At 37.3% G+C, this 20282-nt stretch overlaps 1 protein-coding gene and 1 long non-coding RNA gene across 7 annotated transcripts in view; one reads left to right on the top strand and one right to left on the bottom strand.

Moving 5' to 3' along the window:
• Window positions 1–19948, top strand: part of KCNN2 (potassium calcium-activated channel subfamily N member 2) — a 139791-nt gene extending 119843 nt beyond the window's left edge. For all 6 annotated transcript variants that reach the window (XM_033181523.1, XM_033181524.1, XM_033181525.1 and 3 more), the window contains 3 exons: window positions 10499–10626; window positions 16880–16949; window positions 19342–19948. In XM_033181523.1, the coding sequence (XP_033037414.1) occupies window positions 10499–10626; window positions 16880–16949; window positions 19342–19629 (486 nt within the window). In that variant the 3' untranslated portion in view covers window positions 19630–19948. The remainder of the gene's footprint in view (window positions 1–10498; window positions 10627–16879; window positions 16950–19341) is intronic.
• On the bottom strand, window positions 8613–13361 carry LOC117066011. The gene is made up of 3 exons (XR_004430134.1): window positions 13145–13361; window positions 12334–12481; window positions 8613–8864 (listed from the first exon to the last, which is right to left on the bottom strand). It is a non-coding gene; the product is annotated as an uncharacterized LOC117066011 (long non-coding RNA).
• Window positions 19949–20282: the final 334 nt, after the last annotated feature.

Here is a 20282-nt window from a genome sequence, read left to right as displayed (position 1 = left end):
CTTTCTGTGCCAGGAACTGCTCCAAGTGTGCCATGTGTATAAACTCACTTCATCCTCATAACAGCTTTATGAGGGAAGTGCTGTTATTCTGGCCATTTTATAAATGTGGAAACTAAGACACAAAGGAGTTAGGTAACTTGCTCAAAGTCACCAGATCAAGGTAGAAAACTATGCAAGAAGAGAAAGGTTTTTATTAGACTCAATTTTTAGCCTTTCTTGATAGTCACTTGAGACAAATACCAAAGTCAAAAATAACTAAAAATTATTTTATAATAGAGTCATCTTGCTGTGTAATAACTGCCCAATGTGGAATGCAATCAGGCTGTTGCTGGAAATAACAAAATACATTGTCAACTTGGTAACTTTACCCATAAATGAATCAATAGATATTTCAAGCATAGTTCCACCTTTCAGTGGTTTCACTCACTCTTGATTTTGGTTGTATATTTAAAAGTAATCTTGTTTAATTTGGTTAATACTTCCTAATAGGCCAGTCATTTTAATGCAAATATATATTTATAAAGATTATACTTAAGAAATGAAAACATGAATTGCAATTGACTGCTCATGCTAAGTCTTACCTATCAGACACTACTGTGCTACTTCACTGCAGGTAGTAGGTCCACATTTATAGTAGACAGTCAGAGCCTCCCAGGTTCAGATGCTACATTTTCAGCCTACAGTTACCACTTTGGAACGTCTTCTACTCTCCATGATTTACTCCCGTTTTCTTCAAACTCCTAAATTTGTTCTCAAAACTTGTGAACATCCCTGTATGAGAGTGTGCAGGGAAAAAGGTCAATGAGGAGCTAAATAAAGGCCTGGGTTCCTTTTGCCTTTTAAAGATCTACGAGAGGTAAAAATACGTGCATATGAAATTAGTCTACATCTAATCCATAAATTGGAGCAGCTGTTTTGCGTATTACATCATGTGCGTGTTTCGTCCTTTCAGGGCTCTATGCTGGCACAGTTTGTGTTTTAAAGTCACAAGTTTTATCATATTCAAAAGAACACTTGCATTAAGACCCTTGTAATCCATATTATTTTACCATGAAGATTATGCATTTTCTCAGGAATTAAGTTAATGCTACACTTAAGATATTAGGCAGAAAAATACCTTAAATGTCATGTCACCCATATGTTTGCCTGTAAATCTTAACAGAAAAAAAAAAAAGTGACAGAATCACAAATAAGAAAGCCAAGTTAGCATGTTTGGGCAGACTTCTCCATGTTTCATAAGCAGATTTTAATTTCCTCTTAAGAAGGAAGCATATAGTTTCTCTAAATATTATGTTGGAATATTGATATTCCCTATCTTAATTATTAAAACATTTTAAGAGTTAGAAAAGACAAAGACTTTGAGTACAAGATTTACAGTATCACACTGCCATCCACCACCGCTGATAGAAAATATGCTGTGAAGTTCACTGAGGTCAACCAGTTTCATCTGGGAGACATTCCAGGTTGGTTTTATCGTGTAGTTACTGTATTCCAGGGCCTCTCAGCCTTGGCACTCGTGACCTTTTGGCTGAATAATTCTTTTTTGTGTGGGGCTGTCCTGTGTGTTCTGGATGTTTATCACCATACTTGACTTCTACATATTAGATGCCAGTAGCACTGCCCCCAACTTGTGACAACCAAAAATCCCTCGAGACAAAATCACCTGGAGGAGAGAACCACCTTTTCATGTGCTGTTCCGCAAGGATTTGACATCTTAGAAAGGATAATCTCTCTTAAAAGATGTGGAGTCTACTGAATATATTGTAATTTCTTTTTTGGAATAACATATAAAAAATATACTGTATACTAAATATGGTTGGCAAGCTGTGTTAACTGTTGAGGATCAACAGCTAAAGTATCATATTCGAGTATTCCAAAGATTTTAAGCTTTTCCAGTACTGACCACTCAGCACATCAGGTGAAATCTCAGATGCTTCCTGCTTGGCAGAAAAATGCACTTGTGCTCTTGCTCATGGGTCCCCTAAAGTCCAGTCAGAGGCCCCTTTAGAGAACTATGGATCCAGAATCTAGATCTGTGGATTTAGGTGATCTTCCTTCAGTTATTATGAATTTAAAAGCATCTTTCCAGGCCAGGCATGGTGGCTCACGCCTGTAATACCAGCACTTTGGGAGGCCGAGGCAGGCGGATCTCAAGGTCAGGAGATCGAGACCATCCTGGCCAACACGGTGAAACTCCGTCTCTACTAAAAATACAAAAAATTAGCCGGGCATGGTGGCGGGCACCTGTAGTCCCAGCTACTCAGGAGGCTGAGGCAGGAGAATGGTGTGAACCTGGGAGGCGGAGCTTGCAATAAACCGAGATTGCGCCACCGCACTCCAACCTGGGTGAAGGAGCAAGACTCTGTCTCAAAAAAAAAAAAAAGAAAAAAGCATATTCCCAAACTGACAAAGTTTTCTGATGATGCTACAGCTTTTTTGTTATAAGTTCTTGTATACTTTAAACTTCCTTTGGATAATATTGCCTGAATTGTCAGAATTTCAACCTGTGTTGAAAGCTTTTCCATTAAGTACTGTTCTGGTTTCAAATTTTACATTTTATGTAATACTTATCATGCTTTAATAATTCTATTATTTCATTATTACTTTTTAAAAGTGGAACTACTTTGCAGTATTTTTCTTGAGACTGGAGTCTCTTATAGGTCTGAGAAAAATAGTAGACTTGCTGACAGATCCATTTTTATAGGCAAGATGTCACTAAATAAAGATATAATAAAGATATAAATGTTAAAATGACACTAGAAGAAAACAAATTGCTTTCTTATGATACCCATTCCTTTATTATATATACTCAACATGGTATATGCAAATAATAGCCATTTTACAGTCCTTTCATTATTTTATACAAAGTCATCAATGTAATGAGTATCATTTACTTGGAACTTGATTTCATTTGCTTATTTATGGAAATTCTAAATGGACTCATTTATAATTTAAACTTTTAAAATAATTCTAAAATGCTGAATGAATTCTAAAAACCATATCTAGTAACTTATTAGAGAAAAATACAACTATTCCCTGAAACACTATCTAGAAAGAAATCATTTTTTTCTGCTGCTTAACAGGAATAATAATCACAGATGTTCTGAAATCTGAATATGACTCTAAAGAAAAAAGCAATATGAATGCTAAAAGATAGGCTATTCTCCTAGGAAAAAATGTAACATTCCAAGTCTTCCAGTTTGTATCTTTAGTGAACTGAACAATTTCTATGAAAAATTATTCACCATATATAGATTTTCAGGGGAACAATTTTATATAAAAGTCGTTTCTCTGTATGACTACATTAACCAAGTAAAATACTGTATTTGAAAGCAGAACACTATTTACTGTACATCAGCACTGAGAAGATTGTTTTGTGTAATGCTAAAAATTTACGTGACTTTCTGCAATTCAAAAATGGCCAACAGGTACATGTATCTAGAATAAACTAATGATTGTGAAGTGAAAACATAATACCATTATGTTATCTCCTAGTTTAATAAGACAGGACCAGCTACTTAATAGATTCGCAGTTTATCACCTTACAGGGGCAATATATTTATCATGCTGTATCTTTTGGAAATATATTATTATTACTATTCATTCCATTCTGAGCAAACAGGAAATCTTGTAGTTTGAGCCCCAGAATACCTTTTTGGGAAAGAAACTTGAAAACAAGCAATTCCAAAACCCAGACATAATTTTTAAAGTTGCTAGATACCCCACAAAGGATAATTATACATATTAATGTCCACTGTGGGTGTTGTTAATCTGTTAAGAATTCTCAATCAGATCCATAATAAGAACACTATTATGCAGTTATATAATTTTGTTTCCTGCATGTCTCTTAACAAGGGAACAGAAATTCTAAAGGATTTATTCTGTGTAGCTTTCACATTGTCCTTGGCTCACAGCCCAGGGGGTTAACACATGAAATGAATAAATCACTTGGCTATGTCCTGTTCCACAGCCACAACATTCACCCAGGCCTCATACACCTGACCTAAAGGAAAACCAGAGAGAGAGGGTGAAGCATGAACGAATCTATCCCTGCTGCTGCAAGGGCGGCTGAGAGCATATGGCGCCCTGGTGCATTCCCCTTGAATTGGCGAGGAGTGGAAGTGTTATGCTAAAAAAGCCTCTGAGAAAGCAGCAGGAGATAAAAACAACAACAAAGAAATGGAAGTTGAAAATGAAGATCCAAAATAGCCTTTTAAACAATGTTGTCATTACCTATATGCTATAGGTTTGAAAAAAGCAAAGTTTTAATAAAAAGAATGAATGAAAAAGAATGAACAAAACCTCCGAGAATATGGGATTGTGTAAAGAGATCAAACCTACAACTGATTGGGGTACCTGAAAGAGATGAGGAGTATGGGACCAAGTTGGAAAACATACTTCCGGGTATCATCCAGGAGAATTTCCTCAGCCTAGCAAGACAGGCCAACATTCAAATTCAGGAAATGCAGAGGATCCCCAGTAAGGTACTCCACAGGAAGGTTTACCCCAAGACACAAAATCATCAGATTCTCCAAGGTCAAAATGAAAGAAAAAAGATAAGGGAAGCCAGAGAGAAAGGCCAGATCACTTATGAAAAAAAAAAACCATCTGACTAACAGTAGACCCCTCAGCAGAGATCCTACAAGCCAGAAGAGATTGGGGGCCCATATTCAACATTCTTAAAGAATTTCCAACTTAGAATTTCGTATCTGGCCAAAGCAAGCTTCATAAGTGAAGGAGAAATAAGATCCTTTTCAGACAAGCAAATGCTAAGGGAATTCATCACCACCAGGCCTGCCTTGCAAGAGCTCCTGAAGGAAGCACTAAATATGGAAAGGAAAAGCCGTTACCAGCCACTACAAAAACATACCGAAGTACACAGACCACTAACACTATGAAGCACCCAAATAAGTAAGTCCGCAAAGTATCCAGCTAGCATCATGATGGCAGGATCGAATTCACACAAAGTACTAGTAACCTTCAATGTAAATAGGCTAAATGCCCCAAATAAAAGACAGAGAATGGCAAGCTGCCCATCAGTATGCTGTCTTCAAGAGACTCTCTCAAATGCAGACACACACATTGGCTCAAAATAAAGGGATGGAGGACAATTTACCAACCAAATGGAAACTATAAGAAAAAAAGAAAAAAAAAACAGGGGTTGAAATCCTAGTTCCTGACAAAACAGACTTTAAACCAACAAAGATCAAAAAAGATGAAGAGCATTACATAATGGTAAAGGGTTCAATTCAACAAAAGAGCTAACTATTCTAAATATATATGTGCCCAATTCAGGAACACTCAGATTCAAAAAGCAAGTACTTAGAGACCTACAAAGAGACATCGACTTCCACACAATAATAGTAGGAGACTTTAATACCTCACTGTCAGTGTTAGTCAGATAATTGAGATAGAAAATTAACAGAGATATTCAGGACCTGAACTCAGCTTTGGATCAAGTGGACCTGATAGCAACAGAATACACATTGTTCTCATCACTATGTGGCACTTACTGTAAAACCGATTACATAATCAGAAGTACAACACTCCTCAGCAAATGCAAAAGAACTGAAATCATAACAAGCAGTTTTAGACTATAATGCAATCAAATTAGAACACAAGATTAAGAATTTAACTCAAGGCTGGGCGCGGTGGCTCAAGCCTGTAATCCCAGCACTTTGGGAGGCCAAGACGGGCGGATCACGAGGTCAGGAGATCGAGACCATCCTGGCTAACACGGTGAAACCCCGTCTCTACTAAAAAATACAAAAAACTAGCCAGGCGAGGTGGCGGGTTCCTGTAGTCCTGGGAGGCTGAGGCAGGAGAATGGCGTAAACCTGGGAGGCGGAGCTTGCCGTGAGCTGAGATCTGGCCACTGAACTCCAGATTGGGCGACAGAGCGAGACTCTGTCTCAAAAAAAAAAAAAAAAAAAGAATTTAACTCAAAACCACTGCAAATTGAGCAACCTTCTCCTGAATGACTCTTGGGTAAATAATGAAATTAAGGCAGAAATCAAGAAGTTCTTTGAAAATAATGAGAACAAAGAGACAACGTAGCAGAATCTCTGGGATGCAGCTAAAGCAGTGTTAAGAGGGAAATTTATAGCACTCAATCCCCACACCAAAAAGCCAGAAAGATCTCAAGTTAACAACCTAACATCTCAACTAAAAGAACTGGAGAACCAAGAACAAACAAATCCCAAAGATAGCAGAAGACAAGAAATAACCAAGATCAGAGCTGAACTGAAGGAGACAGAGACACAAATAACCCTTCAAAAAGAAATCAACAAATCTAGGAGCTGGTTCTTTGAAAAAATTAAAATAGACCTCTAGACAGACAAAGAAGAAAAGAGCGAAGAGTCAAACACTATCAGAAATGATAAGGAGATATCACCACTGACCCCACAGAAACACAGACAATCATCAGAGAATGCTATTAAACACCTCTGTGCATATAAACTAGAAAATCTAGACGAAATGGATAAATTCCTGGACACCTATGCCCTCCCAAGACCGAACCAAGAAGAAATTGAATTCCTGAATAGACCAATAATGAGTTCTGAAACTGAGGCAGGAATAAATTGCCTACCAACCAAAAAAAAAAAAAGCCCAGGACCAGATGCATTCACAACTGAATTCTACCAGAGGTACAAAGAAGAGCTGGTGCCATTTCTACAGAAACTATCCCAAAAAATCACAAAGGAGGGAATGCTCCCTAACTGATTCTATGAGGCTAGCATCATCCTGATGCCAAAACCTGGAAGAGATAAAACAAAAAGAGAAAACTTCCAGTCAATATCCTTGATGAACATTGATGAAAAAATCCTCAATAAAGTACTGGCAAACCAAATTCAGCAGCACATCAAAAGGCTTATCCACCATGATCAAGTTGGCTTCATCCCTAGGATCCAAGATTGTTTCAACATATGCAAATCAATGAATGTGATTCATCACAATAACAGAACTAAACATAAAACCCACATAATTATCTCAATAGATGCAGAAAAGACCATCAAAAAAATTCGACATCCCTGCATGTTAAACGCTCTCAATAAACTAGGTATTGAAGGAACATACCTCAAAATAATAAGAGCCATCTATGACAAATCCACTGCCAGTATCATAATGGGCAAAAGCCAGAAGCATTCCCCTTGAAAACCAGCACAAGACAAGGATGCCCTCTCTCACCACTCCTGTTCAACACAGTATGGGAAGTTCTGGCCAGGGTAATCAGGTAAGGGAAAGAAAGAAAGGGTATTCAAATAAGAAGAGAGGAAGTCAAATTACCTTTGCAGATGACATGATCCTATATCTAGAAAACCCCATCATCTCAACCCGAAAACTTCTGAAGCTGATAAGCAACTTGAGCAAAGTCTCAGGATACAAAATCAGTGTGCACCACCAACAGGCAAGCAGAGAGCCAAATCATGAATGAACTGCCATTCACAATTGCTACAAAAAGAATAAAATATCTAGGAATACAGTTAACGAGGGAAGTGAAGGACCTCTTCAAGGAGAACTACAAACCAGTGCTCAAAGAAATCAGACGGGACACAAACAAATTGAGAAACATTCCATGCTCATAGATAAGAATCAATATCATGAAAATAGCCATACTGCCCAAAGTAATTAAATAGTTTCAATGTTATTCCCATTAAACTACCATTGCCATTCTTCACAGATTTAGAAAAAAACTATTTTTAAATTTACATGGAACCAAACGAGTTGGAATTGCCAAGACAATCCTAAGCAAAAAGAACAAAGCTGGAGGCATCATGCTACCCAACTTCAAACTATATTGTAGGGCTACAGTAACTAAAACACCATAGTAAACTGGTACAAAAACAGACACATAAACCAATGGAACAGACATGAAGGCCACACACGTACAACCATCTGATCTTCAGCAAACCTGACAAAAACAAGCAATGCAGAAAGGAGTCCCTATTTAATAAATGATGCTGGGAGATCTATCTGGCTGGCTATATGCAGAAAATTGAAACTGGATCCCTTCTTTACAGCTTATACAAAAATTACCCAAGGTGCATTAAATACTTAAATGTAAAACGCAAAACTATAAAAACCGTAGGAGAAAATCTAGGCAGTACCATTCAGGACACAGTCAGAGGCAAAGATTTTATGACAGAAATGCCAAAAGCAATTGCAACAGGCAAAAATTGACAAATGGGATCTAATTAAACTAAAGAGTTTCTGCACAGCAAAAGAAGCTATTGACAAAGTGAGCAGACAACCTACAGAATGGGAGAAAATTTTTGAAATCTATCCATCTGACAAAGGTCTAATACCCAAAGTCTACAATGTGCACTGCTGTGTTCAATTGCTGTTTTTCTGACCCATTGGTTTTTACCCAGGGTTCTTATCTGGTTTTCCACTTTCCTCACCAGGCAGGGATCTAGGCTTCTCCTCTATGCCTTGGACTGGTAAAATCAGAGAGAGAGCCTCTGTCAGGGCCCCTTGCCAATCTTCCAGGTATCTATAGTTGCTTAGAGGTCTGAGCCTCTCTCTTTCCTCACAGGGAAAGGCTATTCCAACCCCAGAGACTGCTGGCCAGTCACTTCCCACTCCTCTCTCCTTAAAAGCGAGGCCCTCAAATAACGACTATTCATGCTGCACCCATTTCCTTACCTTTGAAAGGACATGAGGATCAGATGCAAAAAGCTTCTAAAGGTGGCTCTCCCTGCTGTCTGAGGAAATGGAAGTATGAAGATGGATCGAAGAATTGACTTGAGCTCCTTTTAGCTTCACTGTGGATGGTGGTGGTGTTACTTATATGCATTGCTGGCACTTGGCTTCTGTGTTGATCATTTTTCTGTTGGTCTGAGGATTCTCTCCATGTACAGAGTCTAATGGATAGCCAGAGGCAGTGCATTACAAACCAGTCACTCCTAAAAGAAGCTTTACTGTAAAAAGACCACTCATTTTCTTAAAATGAGTTCCAGCAATATAATTTTGCTCAGAAAGAAAACTTTTTAGTTCCATGGAAAAGAATTCACTATCAGTTATCAAACCTGATGTTTTCTTTGCTAAAGTGAAAAATATAAATACAAACTTGGGCCCACAGTTTAGTATAATTCTAAAGCTCATTCTTATTGTAAATCTAATGATTGAGGGAACTTTAATATTCATTATCTCTAACTTTCTGATGTTCAAGAAAACCGAAGTCCTACGATGTTAGCTAATCACTTCAACCTGACTTGGTTAGTACAAAGTCAAGTACTTAGAATCCAGTTATTGCCTTTCTTAAAGTTATCTTCCGGCCGGGCGCGGTGGCTCAAGCCTGTAATCCCAGCACTTTGGGAGGCCGAGACGGGCGGATCACAAGGTCAGGAGATCGAGACCATCCTGGCTAATAAGGTGAAACCCCGTCTCTACTAAAGAATACAAAAAAACTAGCCGGGCGAGGTGGCGGGCGCCTGTAGTCCCAGCTACTCGGGAGGCTGAGGCAGGAGAATGGCGTAAACCCGGGAGGCGGAGCTTGCAGTGAGCTGAGATCCGGCCACCGCACTCCAGCCTGGGCGACAGAGCGAGACTCCGTCTCAAAAAAAAAAAAAAAAAGTTATCTTCCTCCACCTAGCACCCCAGTAAGCTGTGACTCTCTTTGTGAAATATCCTTTATCCATCACTCAAAAGAATTAAATGGAACGACTTCTTATAGTAAGTAATCCAAAAGCCCAAGTGAAAGCTGTGGGTCATCAGATCCCATAGTGTGAGCAAGGAAGAAGACAGAATCTGCCCTTGCTGGCCCTATATCAGCACCCAGGATTTGTTGAAGACTTTCATCAAGAAAGCAAGTGATTGGATTAAGTATCCATGCCTTTCATCAGCTACTGTAGGTCTTGGCAGTGTTACTGCAATGCTTTCACCCTTTTCATTTTTCCCATCCATTTGAAATGCAGTGTACCTAAATTTCCAACAAAATCATAACACAGACTCTGTTAGTTAATTAAAGTGTGCTAACAAGCATACAGATTGCTAAGTCACTCTGGGAGGCTATCAGTTCTGGGTGTCCTTATACATTCAGCACTGGAAACATGCCTTTCCAGTAGTACTCAGCCAGAAATACCAAGCAGGTTTGCAAAGGACAGGATTAACCTTGGCCTCATGGCATTTTGTCTTTCTCCAGGGAAAGGAAGAACATGGAGACAACAATTGCAATACACAGTGGAGAACTCAACACCTCTTGATTAAAAAAAAAAAAAAAAAGTTGAATAAAAAAGAAGTTTCCTGAAGGAGTAGGATAGAATTTACTGCAGAAAGAAAGTGGTAGTATCTCTCTATTTCCATTTAAGTGTTGTTCCCAGGCAGATACAGGTACTTCTAAAAAGACATAGATTCAAGAAAAATAGCATTTGAGTCATAGTTACTAAATGAAGCTACAGCTCACCATGATCCTTGGGATGAAGACTATGACCCCCAGCAAAGTTACAAAGGATTCTGCTCTGGAATTTATCAACTGCTTTGTTTGTTCTCTTAACAGGTAAAAAATGCAGCTGCCAATGTACTCAGGGAAACATGGCTAATTTACAAAAATACAAAGCTAGTAAAAAAGATAGATCATGCAAAAGTAAGAAAACATCAACGAAAATTCTTGCAAGCTATTCATCAGTAAGTATCATTTTTCATTTTTATCCTGCTTTTGTGTCCTTGGCTTTCAATTTTTGCACTTGGTTGTTCTTGTTTCATAAGGAAAGAAAAAAGAAAACATTGTCATGTTTGTTTCCAGAAGATGTTATATGGCAATTTAATCATTCCACAGTAAGATCCTGAGAATAACCTCAGTTCCTTTAATGGTTAAAAATCACTTATTAGTACTAGAATATTAATTAAAATGTCTTCTCAGTTTCTCTTTAGAATAACTTCTGCTAAGATGGTGTTTCCTAATTTAACCTATTTATTCAGATAGTTTGCTCTAGGATATTTTTAGCTTTATTTTCTAAACATAGCTTCAAACATATTTATATGAATGTAGTGCATATAACTGATTTAATACTTGAATTTTAAATTAGTATTTAATCAGAAATTTGGCTGTGTTCATTTTAAATGTTCTAGTTTGTATAGACCTTTTACTCTCTTATCATTATTTTAACTTTATCCAAACCACTATTGTTGAAGTCCTTTGTGCTGTTCCATTGTTATATAATTAACATAGACTTTTAAAGTAACAATCTACATCCAGTACGATGCATTGATAATTTTAAAGCACAGGGTCTTTCTCCTCCAGGCTGGCAGCATCCTTACTGTAAGTATTATTCATGTGGGTATCGATTGTCATGCCATGCAGACTTGCTCTTAATACCATTTCTGTATGGAGAAGAGCAGATATGGTCACATTTGTGGCTTAGAACAGTGGCTTTCCTTATGAAACCTACCAGGGTAATAATGGAAAGGTGGGCAAATACAAGATGCTTTGGCTATCCAATGAGATTTGTCTCTCAGACCCAACTAGTATAACAGACAAGAAAACTCAAAGGCTGAAATTTTTATTTTGCATATTCAGGTAATTCATATGTAATATGGTACCACTAACATTTTGTGGGAAATTACTAAGCATTCATCTTCTACCCTAGAATACAAAACCTGTCCATTGAACTGCCCTGCTTAAATAGGTATCACTGAAAATGTAGAATATGTTATTATGGACAGATTCATACTTCCACAGAAATTAAAACTCAAGTAACCAGAGATTTATAGTAGAGGCAGGCTCTGCACATATGGTAGAGTATCTGGCCTTCATTGCTACTCACTCATGCTCTTTCCCCAGCTTTACTAACACACTTTCCTACGATAGTGATGCTCTTTCCTCTGTAGCTCAGTGACTTGACACACCACTATGGTTTTCCTCCCTTTGTAAGGAAAACACAAGGCTGTAGTTTTCAAATAATACTCTTAAAATAAGGAAAAACACAGAAAGGAACATTATATTCCATCCGACTCACAAGAGGGAACTTGCTCTAGACCTTACAGTTACACTTATAACCCAGAACCACCACCCAGGAGCACTTGCCTAGACATCTTGATTCCTTGAAGTTTAGATTGAAGAGAATGAGAACGCTTCCTGCCTCCCCACCCAGAGATGCTGAGCTTTCGCCTCCATGTTCCTCAACCTATTTTCCTGTCGAACAGGCATCTTCCTCAAGGGACTCACCTCGCACAACTCTCCTATTAGAGTGATCTTCCCCTGCTAAAACCATACTACACAGTAACCCCAACATTCATACAGGAGGTCCACAGGCCATACCATGGCAAAATCATTTTTGTACCTTTAATATTTTGATATTAACCTATATTTAGTATGTTAAAAAGAAATCTTACCTTAGTGCATGTGAGAAGATATGTATGTCCAGGGCGGAAGGGTGTGAGATGGCACAGCAGTAAGCAAGTGTGGTCGGTCTATGTGTTGAGCAGCCACACATCCCATTGCCTCCAGGATCTTATCTGGGTCCTTTCCTGTCAGTCTGACCTATCAAATGGAAAATTACATGTGATTTACCTTTAATAATTTTTCATATAACAACAAATCCAAAAAAATGCTGTGATCGTTTTTGTAATACGGTTCTGTAGCCATGTGCAGTGGGGATTCGTGTTATATCTTGTAATATAAGACTGTTCTGGACTGTTATGTTCAGAATACATTCACATTCAAAAGCCTGGGGGAGAATGTAGGGTTTTTACTGTAAAATGCTTTCAACTTTGCCGTAGGTTATTACACTTTTACGTTAAAATGTTATAAAAAAGAGTATTTGGGGAAGCTTAAAAACTGTCACTAAGCAAGTTGCAAATACACCCTACAAGGCGTGTCGGCCCTTTCTTAATGGTGGGTACTGTGGAGTCGCTTGCACGGGGTCTTTTAATATACTCTATTTGGACAGAGTGACAGAGGAAGCTACTTGTGGTTTCTCTGCTTCTGTCAGACATTTCTTATTCTGTTTCTTCTGTAGCAATGTGTACTTCTAAAGCAGATAAGCTTCAGGCAACTCAGAAATGCTCTGAATTGCTTTATAAATTAATCTAGGGGTAACCGGGTTTCCGTTGAGGTGGGGGACGTGTATGCTTTGTAAAAGTGTGACTGTGTTTATTCGTACAAGCTTTGTTTGGCTAGATCATTCTCATCATGCATACTTACCTTTCATTTTAGCTTAGTATTGAAAGTTAGGGAGTGAAGTCATAGGGAAAGCACACAGGGCTCGATTCCTAAGGGCAAGGCTTCCATTGCCCACTGTGCAGATCCACTGAGACCCTCAGCCTTATCTGTCGGCACTGGGTCCAATCAGACCTTACTAGCTGAAGAAAAATGTTAAAATTCATTCGATAGATCACTCCTGGCCTCTCCTACTCTCTGATTTGTCCTGAGTGCTTTTTCAGCAGCCCTCTGCTTCTCCCAGTCCCTGCTGTCTCAACTCTGTTTCTCTTTTCCAAACTTCGTAGCCTCTCTGTCCTCTGCTGGATGCTGAACTGTCCAGGCCTGTGCCCTCTTTTCAGTGATTTTCTTTTTAGATTGTCACTTAGTGCCATGAAGTGTTGTCTTTCTCTTAACTTTTAACGCTTTTTCTGGTAGCAACCTTACCTTTAAAGTTTATCGTTCTTTTATTTCAACTATGGACCAACATGAATTTGTTTCAGAGCCAAGAAATCCAATCTACTTGATTTGTATATCATGAGAGTTGGATTACCTGCCTTTCAGAAACCCCAGGCTTCTCAGTTGTCCTAATTTGGAAAAGATGTACCCCCCGACAAAAAAACAATTATAATGCCTTTGTTTCAAATATTGTTCTTTTAACCATATCACATTCATATTAGGCAAAAATATTTCTTGTTTACTTGAACATCACATATCAAGAGGCCATGATGACTTTATGCATGCTCTTCCTTCTGAACTCTTATTCAGGAGGAAGCTGAGTGCTTTAAGATGAGAAAGTATAGTAGCAATGAAGAAGGATCATGGAATAGTGTTTCTCTTTGGCCAATATGTCAAAATCCTGCAGAACCATAACAGGATCTTCCAGCTAATGAATCGAGCCCCCTGTGCACAACTGAACACCACATTGTGTTATTTTGTTCCAGAATATTTTACAGTTTCTTTTCTTTTGTTTTGTCTTTTTATTTCAACAAAATGAAAATAGAGCTCGGAAGTAAGTTGTGTGAGCCGCTCCTTTCAACATTTGCAGAATTTTCTACTGGCTGCATGCACCCAGCAGACCCTTTATTTGTGAATTTTAGTAGTCTGATTGCTGCTATGGAAATGTGATCCAAAATCATGATATTTTCCTGTGATAAGTGAAGTTCACAAGGAAGAAATCAACATATGTTTCTTATTCTTCTTTTTTTGGGGGGAAAAGTGTAATACACATCTGCATGTTACCTTTTATTCTGGCAGCTGCAGCTTAAGCAGGCGTTTTCTATCAGCTCTCCTACATTACAGGCAGTGTAAGAAACAAACAACAAGACAAGATGATTCCGGAATCTAAAGGAATTCCAATCGAATAGGGCTACTCTATGTCAGCTTTCCAGATTAGTAGAAAATAAAATGGGCAAAATTCTACTGTCAGACATAGTATAGTAATCCAAGAGAAGTAAATTCGGCCCCGTTGTTTACAAGATGAAGTACCCACTTAAGCTAAGAAACTGCCACTGGCTGTTCTAACCTGACTTGTAGAATTCAGGACTTTCTCTGTACTCATTACTTACTGGAGGCATCTGGTCCAGAGCCCAAACTTCCATCATTTCTGTGCCACCAATACTACAACTTAAATTTGAAAATGAAACTTGATACAAATTCCTTTATAGAAATTTTAATCCATTTTTATACAAATGGATTAAAAATATTACGAAGAAAGGTAAAGGTAATTGTCAGTTGATAGTTGGAATACTGCTATTGAATTCTAGCCATAGGCTGTTGCCTGCAGAAAGCTCTGAGCTGAGATTCTGCTTTTTTTTTTTTTTTTAAAGCAGGTGTTAGGAGACAAAGACAGAGTGGGACCAGCCTGTGACGTTTTTCTTGCAGTAATGAAGAATTAGAAGAGAACTGAAAGGAATAACTGTTTTCCATCTTAAGTATCACTTAAAGTCATCTAGAATACCTCTGTTGGTATGAATCCAGCAGTGCAGAAACATTGTTCTAATCTAACACACTTCATTTCATATGTAAAGAAACTAAAGGTCCAGTTAGAGTCAGTGAGGATGGAATCCACTGTTGTACATTGCTCTTTCTTTAGTACACTTCTGTGTAATGACCCACAGATGTCTAAGTGTTCTTTTTAGGGGGTATAGGGTGGGGGTAGTTGCCTGTTTTCCAAAGGCACACATCAAAAATTGTAACCCTATTAATTACTGAGAGAAATTTTTCTCAACAATATATTGGATCTAAATACATGCTTGTAAATTTATTTTAGACTAGGACATATTCCATCTCTGTAATAGCATAAAAAGGAGCCAGTTAACTTCGTTCCAGTGTTCTAATAAACACATAGTCGCAATGAGAAGTTATAACCTTCAACTGTTGTAGATTGGTAAAGATCGTGTTGTAGGTAGGTGTCAGCTAAACCTACTGGCAGAAGGCACTGCATCTTCACTGTAGAGCAGATTTGGTGACATATTGCATATCCTAGTGTCAGAACAAAATCACTGAACATTATGAACATATTATAGAAATCTCCCTGGCAGTAAAATCTTGCCCTGTGAGTTTTTATTCCTTCTACATAATTACCTTTCATTTCAATTGAAAAATAATACAAAATACTCTCTCTAGCAAATTACCTTTCATTTCAATTGAAAAATAATACAAAATACTCTCTCTAGCATTAAAACTATACTTTATAAAATGACTTGTCATCAAAGTAAAATAAGATTGGCATGACTGTTTGTTTGTTTTCATTAAATAGTTTAGAAGAACCTACTTCTCTTTTGGGAAAAAGCTTTTAGTTGTTAGCTTAAGGAACAATAAACCACATTTGTCTTATTGGAAAATCTTTCTTGGTACACAGTAAACACTGAATAAATATTTGTTGAAAAATAATATAGTAAATAAAGTTAAAGAATAGCAGAGTTCTTACCTAAAAATGTTTTCTAATACCATTTTTTGACTCTTAATTGACTCCTCATCAGGTACATACAATGATATTTAACGGTAGCTAAACATAATCTTACGAGTAGAGACTCCATCTGCCAGATACTATAATTGTCCTCTGACTTTTATCTACACTGAAAATTAAGGGAAATTTTTCCTAGGAAATGGTCTGGCCTCCCTTCAAATTTAATGGCAGTTCAAGATAAAAGTTAAACAAAATACAGTGAAAAAAAAGATAATAATTATGTGTTTTGTGTTATCTTGCTGCTGGTTGAATAAAAGTTTTTTTTGTTGTTAATAAGAATCTCACTTATCACTGTGTTTTCATCAGGTTCAAATACCTAACCCAATCCATTTCAGACTAAACAGGGCTAATACCTGTATCTAGTCATGTAGGCATAGGAAGGTGCTCATTGCTCCAACATCGATGAAATTCCAGTTGCTTTGCATATTTCTTCCTATGTCTATTTGTCATGATACTGGGGCTTTAAGGAATGTTTTGGCTTTGTCTCATATGGTTAAATCCTTATGAGTCTTTCTGAATTCAACTTTACCGGTAAATAGTTGTCCTAAGGACATCTCATCTATTGCTCTCTCTCTCCTTTCTTTTTTGCGGTGTTGGGGAAGCATGCTTCTCATTGAACCAGACACATAACCAGTTTGGACTTACCCCAAATATTCAAGGCATTATCCATGCAGTTATTTGCTCTTGTCAATTTTGTGCATGCTCTTTGGAAGGCATAAGATGGCTGTAGAAAGAAGGGAACCTTTCTGATATCAGATTCTGTCTTTTAGATTAAGAAGTGTAAAAATGGAGCAGAGGAAACTGAATGACCAAGCAAACACCTTGGTGGACTTGGCAAAGGTAAGCCTGAGGTGCTTAGCCCTCATAGTTGCATCTTTTGAAATCAGCCACTAATCATTCATGTTTCAAGAGGATCCCAACCCAAATTTAATTAATAAATCAAACCAAAAAAGCCTCCTAAAATGATGGTCCAACTTAAAAGAATGTTTCTATAACTCTCATTTAATGTACTCTTTCCCTGTTACGTTATTCAACCCCATTCTAAAAACATTCCTAGTTACAGTGATTTGGAAGTACCATAAGAAGCTTAAGTGGAGTAGGAGACAGTACCTGTGGGATTTTTATTTGCATGTAAATCTCATCCCAATGAGAGCAGAACTGCATCCGAGGTGTGAGTGCGATATTCAGGAATGAATAGGACTCATCAATTAAATTTTGTTCTATGTATTTTAAGCAAACTCAAAAGAATGCAAAGTTGAAATAAAAATAAAAGATACCAGAAATTACATCCTAAAATGAAAGTTATCACCCCAAAGTGATCTTTTTTTTATGGTTCTTTCTCCATTTCATTATTTCAAAATCATACCACTTTTTAAAAAGTACATTAACGGTCTCCAAATTATTCTACCTTATTTGCAACATTTATCGGATCAATTTCTGGTTGTTTCTCCCCACATAAAACCCATCCTTAAAACATAAATATTTGTCAGCTATCAAAACATTGCATTTTCCTGGGTGAGTCCTAAAGGTGGTATTAGAATAGCATTTATATAATTGTTCAGCCTTTTACCCAAATGCTTTGAAAGAGGCAACTCTCAGTTGCATCTTACAAACTGTTTTTTTGTTTGAGAAATCAGCCATGATTTTACTAAAACCTCAAGTATAATCCATAAAAATTACAAGTATTTGTCCTAGTCTCATTAAATAATGCATCTAAATTACATTCATTTCAATGTATATCAATACCACCTACTAGATGAAGATGGTAAGTATTTAATGATTTACCCTAGGAGAGCATATATCATGCATATAAACTGGACAGCACACATATATAAATGTATGAAGACATCCTCGATTAATGTGTATAAATGTGGCTGTTACTTGGACATATGAAAAAAAGATGGGCAAGCTCCATCACTCCTCGGTTAAATGATTTTTAATGGATATTTTTATGGAAAAATGAACAGACCACATTGGAATATGATGCAGAGATGTAATTTTACTTCAAGAGTACCACTGTGAGGCAAGATGCTATTTCTTTATTAATGTACTTATTATGACCACAGGACTGTACGTACCATAAAGGCTCAGTATTTTTGTAAATGAATGGATGCTGTCCACATATTCTCAAGACTACGTAGTAAAATTAAGTGTATGCACTATGTCTCTGATCAAACTGAAACAAGGTGCCTATATTCTGAATGGTAACTCCCTTATCAGTTCATTTACCATCTTTAAAAGATTGGTAAGCAGAAGAAGAGCATATGATAGAAGAGAAATGAAGTAGAAGGAAGGACAGCTTAAATGAAAGGATCTCAGACTTGGGAAAGTCTGCACTAAACTAAGATTAAAACCTTTTCCTCCCCTTCACCAGCCTTTTCCCTTTCTAGCTCTGAGCTGATCAGTCCTTTCTCTTTGTCTCTTGGCTACTCAGGAAATACACCTAGAAATCAGAGTTATGGATATCCTGTGATCAAGACAGTCAGTCAATTTCAAGGTTCACTAGGAATCCAGAAATATTTTCCTATTTTAACCACTTAGCTTTAATTAAGCCTTAGCCAGTAAGTCAGAGCCTCAGCCAATAAGGTAGACTGGTAACTTTAGTATCTCCCTCAACTAATATTCTCTCAATTATCTGTAAAATTTCCACTTGACCCAATGGAGAGAGGCCTATAATTTGGAACAAAGGATAACAAACAATATTTAGGAATGTATTGCTTTAAATTACAAAATTGTAAAACCAGTTAATCCTAAACTTCATTTATATTCTACCCTCAACATTTCTGCTACATCCCAATACCATCTGTATTATTATTTATCCTTCTGTATTATTTATTGTTCTTTGATTCTGCCCATTTTTAAAAAATTACCCCTGCCCTAATATTATGTGTTGCAAAATGAATTTGATGTGTACTAACCTTTGTGACAACCTTTAACATACATATATAAATATTAAATTGAAATGTTTTTGTCTATCCTGATACTGCCTACAATCATTGGGCATACCACCAGTAGCAGTACTTGCTCCACATTTTCTACAACTGAACCAAAGATCTTGTATTTCTGTTATAAATCCTGGTATTGAACAGATACAATGACTTGACTTTGCAAGATGAGCTGTTCAGTTTGCTGACACCCCTGTTATACTGAATGCCACCAGCAAGAGACTGAAGCTAAACCTCTGTTTGTGTTCAGGGCAAGTATAATTAACCTTCTCAATCCTGTTTTTCAGACCCAGAATATCATGTATGATATGATTTCTGACTTAAACGAAAGGAGTGAAGACTTCGAGAAGAGGATTGTTACCCTGGAAACAAAATTAGAGACTTTGATTGGTAGCATCCACGCCCTCCCTGGGCTCATAAGCCAGACCATCAGGCAGCAGCAGAGAGATTTCATTGAGGCTCAGATGGAGAGCTACGACAAGCATGTCACTTACAATGCTGAGCGGTCCCGGTCCTCGTCCAGGAGGCGGCGGTCCTCTTCCACAGCGCCACCAACTTCATCAGAGAGTAGCTAGAAGAGAATAAGTTAACCACAAAATAAGACTTTTTGCCATCATATGGTCAATATTTTAGCTTTTATTGTAAAGCCCCTATGGTTCTAATCAGCGTTATCCGGGTTCTGATGTCAGAATCCTGGGAACCTGAACACTAAGTTTTAGGCCAAAATGAGTGAAAACTCTTTTTTTTTCTTTCAGATGCACAGGGAATGCACCTATTATTGCTATATAGATTGTTCCTCCTGTAATTTCACTAACTTTTTATTCATGCACTTCAAACAAACTTTACTACTACATTATATGATATATAATAAAAAAAAGTTAATTTCTGCACATACTTGTTTGGTCACTTGACATTTCTAAAGCTTCACTTCTCACATTATTTTCAAGGTAAAATAGCCGATTATCATCTGATGCACACTGATAATTTTGATAGCCAAAAGTTTAGCTGGTTGGAAAAAAAGACTTTAAATTCCTCTATACCCTATTCCTAAGATTCTTCTCTTGTTACGAGTCATTTGCATCAATCATTTGAACCAGCATAGCTTACTAGTTTTTGTGTTGCATTGTCTCATTTTTAATTAATTCAATTTTTTTTCAAAATGTAGAAAGTGAGTCTTTTATCAGAACATATACAAATAAATAAGGAGTAGAGATGCTTTCAATAATTT

The sequence above is a fragment of the Trachypithecus francoisi genome, unplaced genomic scaffold, assembly GCF_009764315.1.
Source record: "Trachypithecus francoisi isolate TF-2019V2 unplaced genomic scaffold, Tfra_2.0 Lachesis_group2, whole genome shotgun sequence".
Taxonomy (NCBI): domain Eukaryota; kingdom Metazoa; phylum Chordata; class Mammalia; order Primates; family Cercopithecidae; genus Trachypithecus; species Trachypithecus francoisi.
This window is presented reverse-complemented; position numbering and strand designations above follow the sequence as displayed.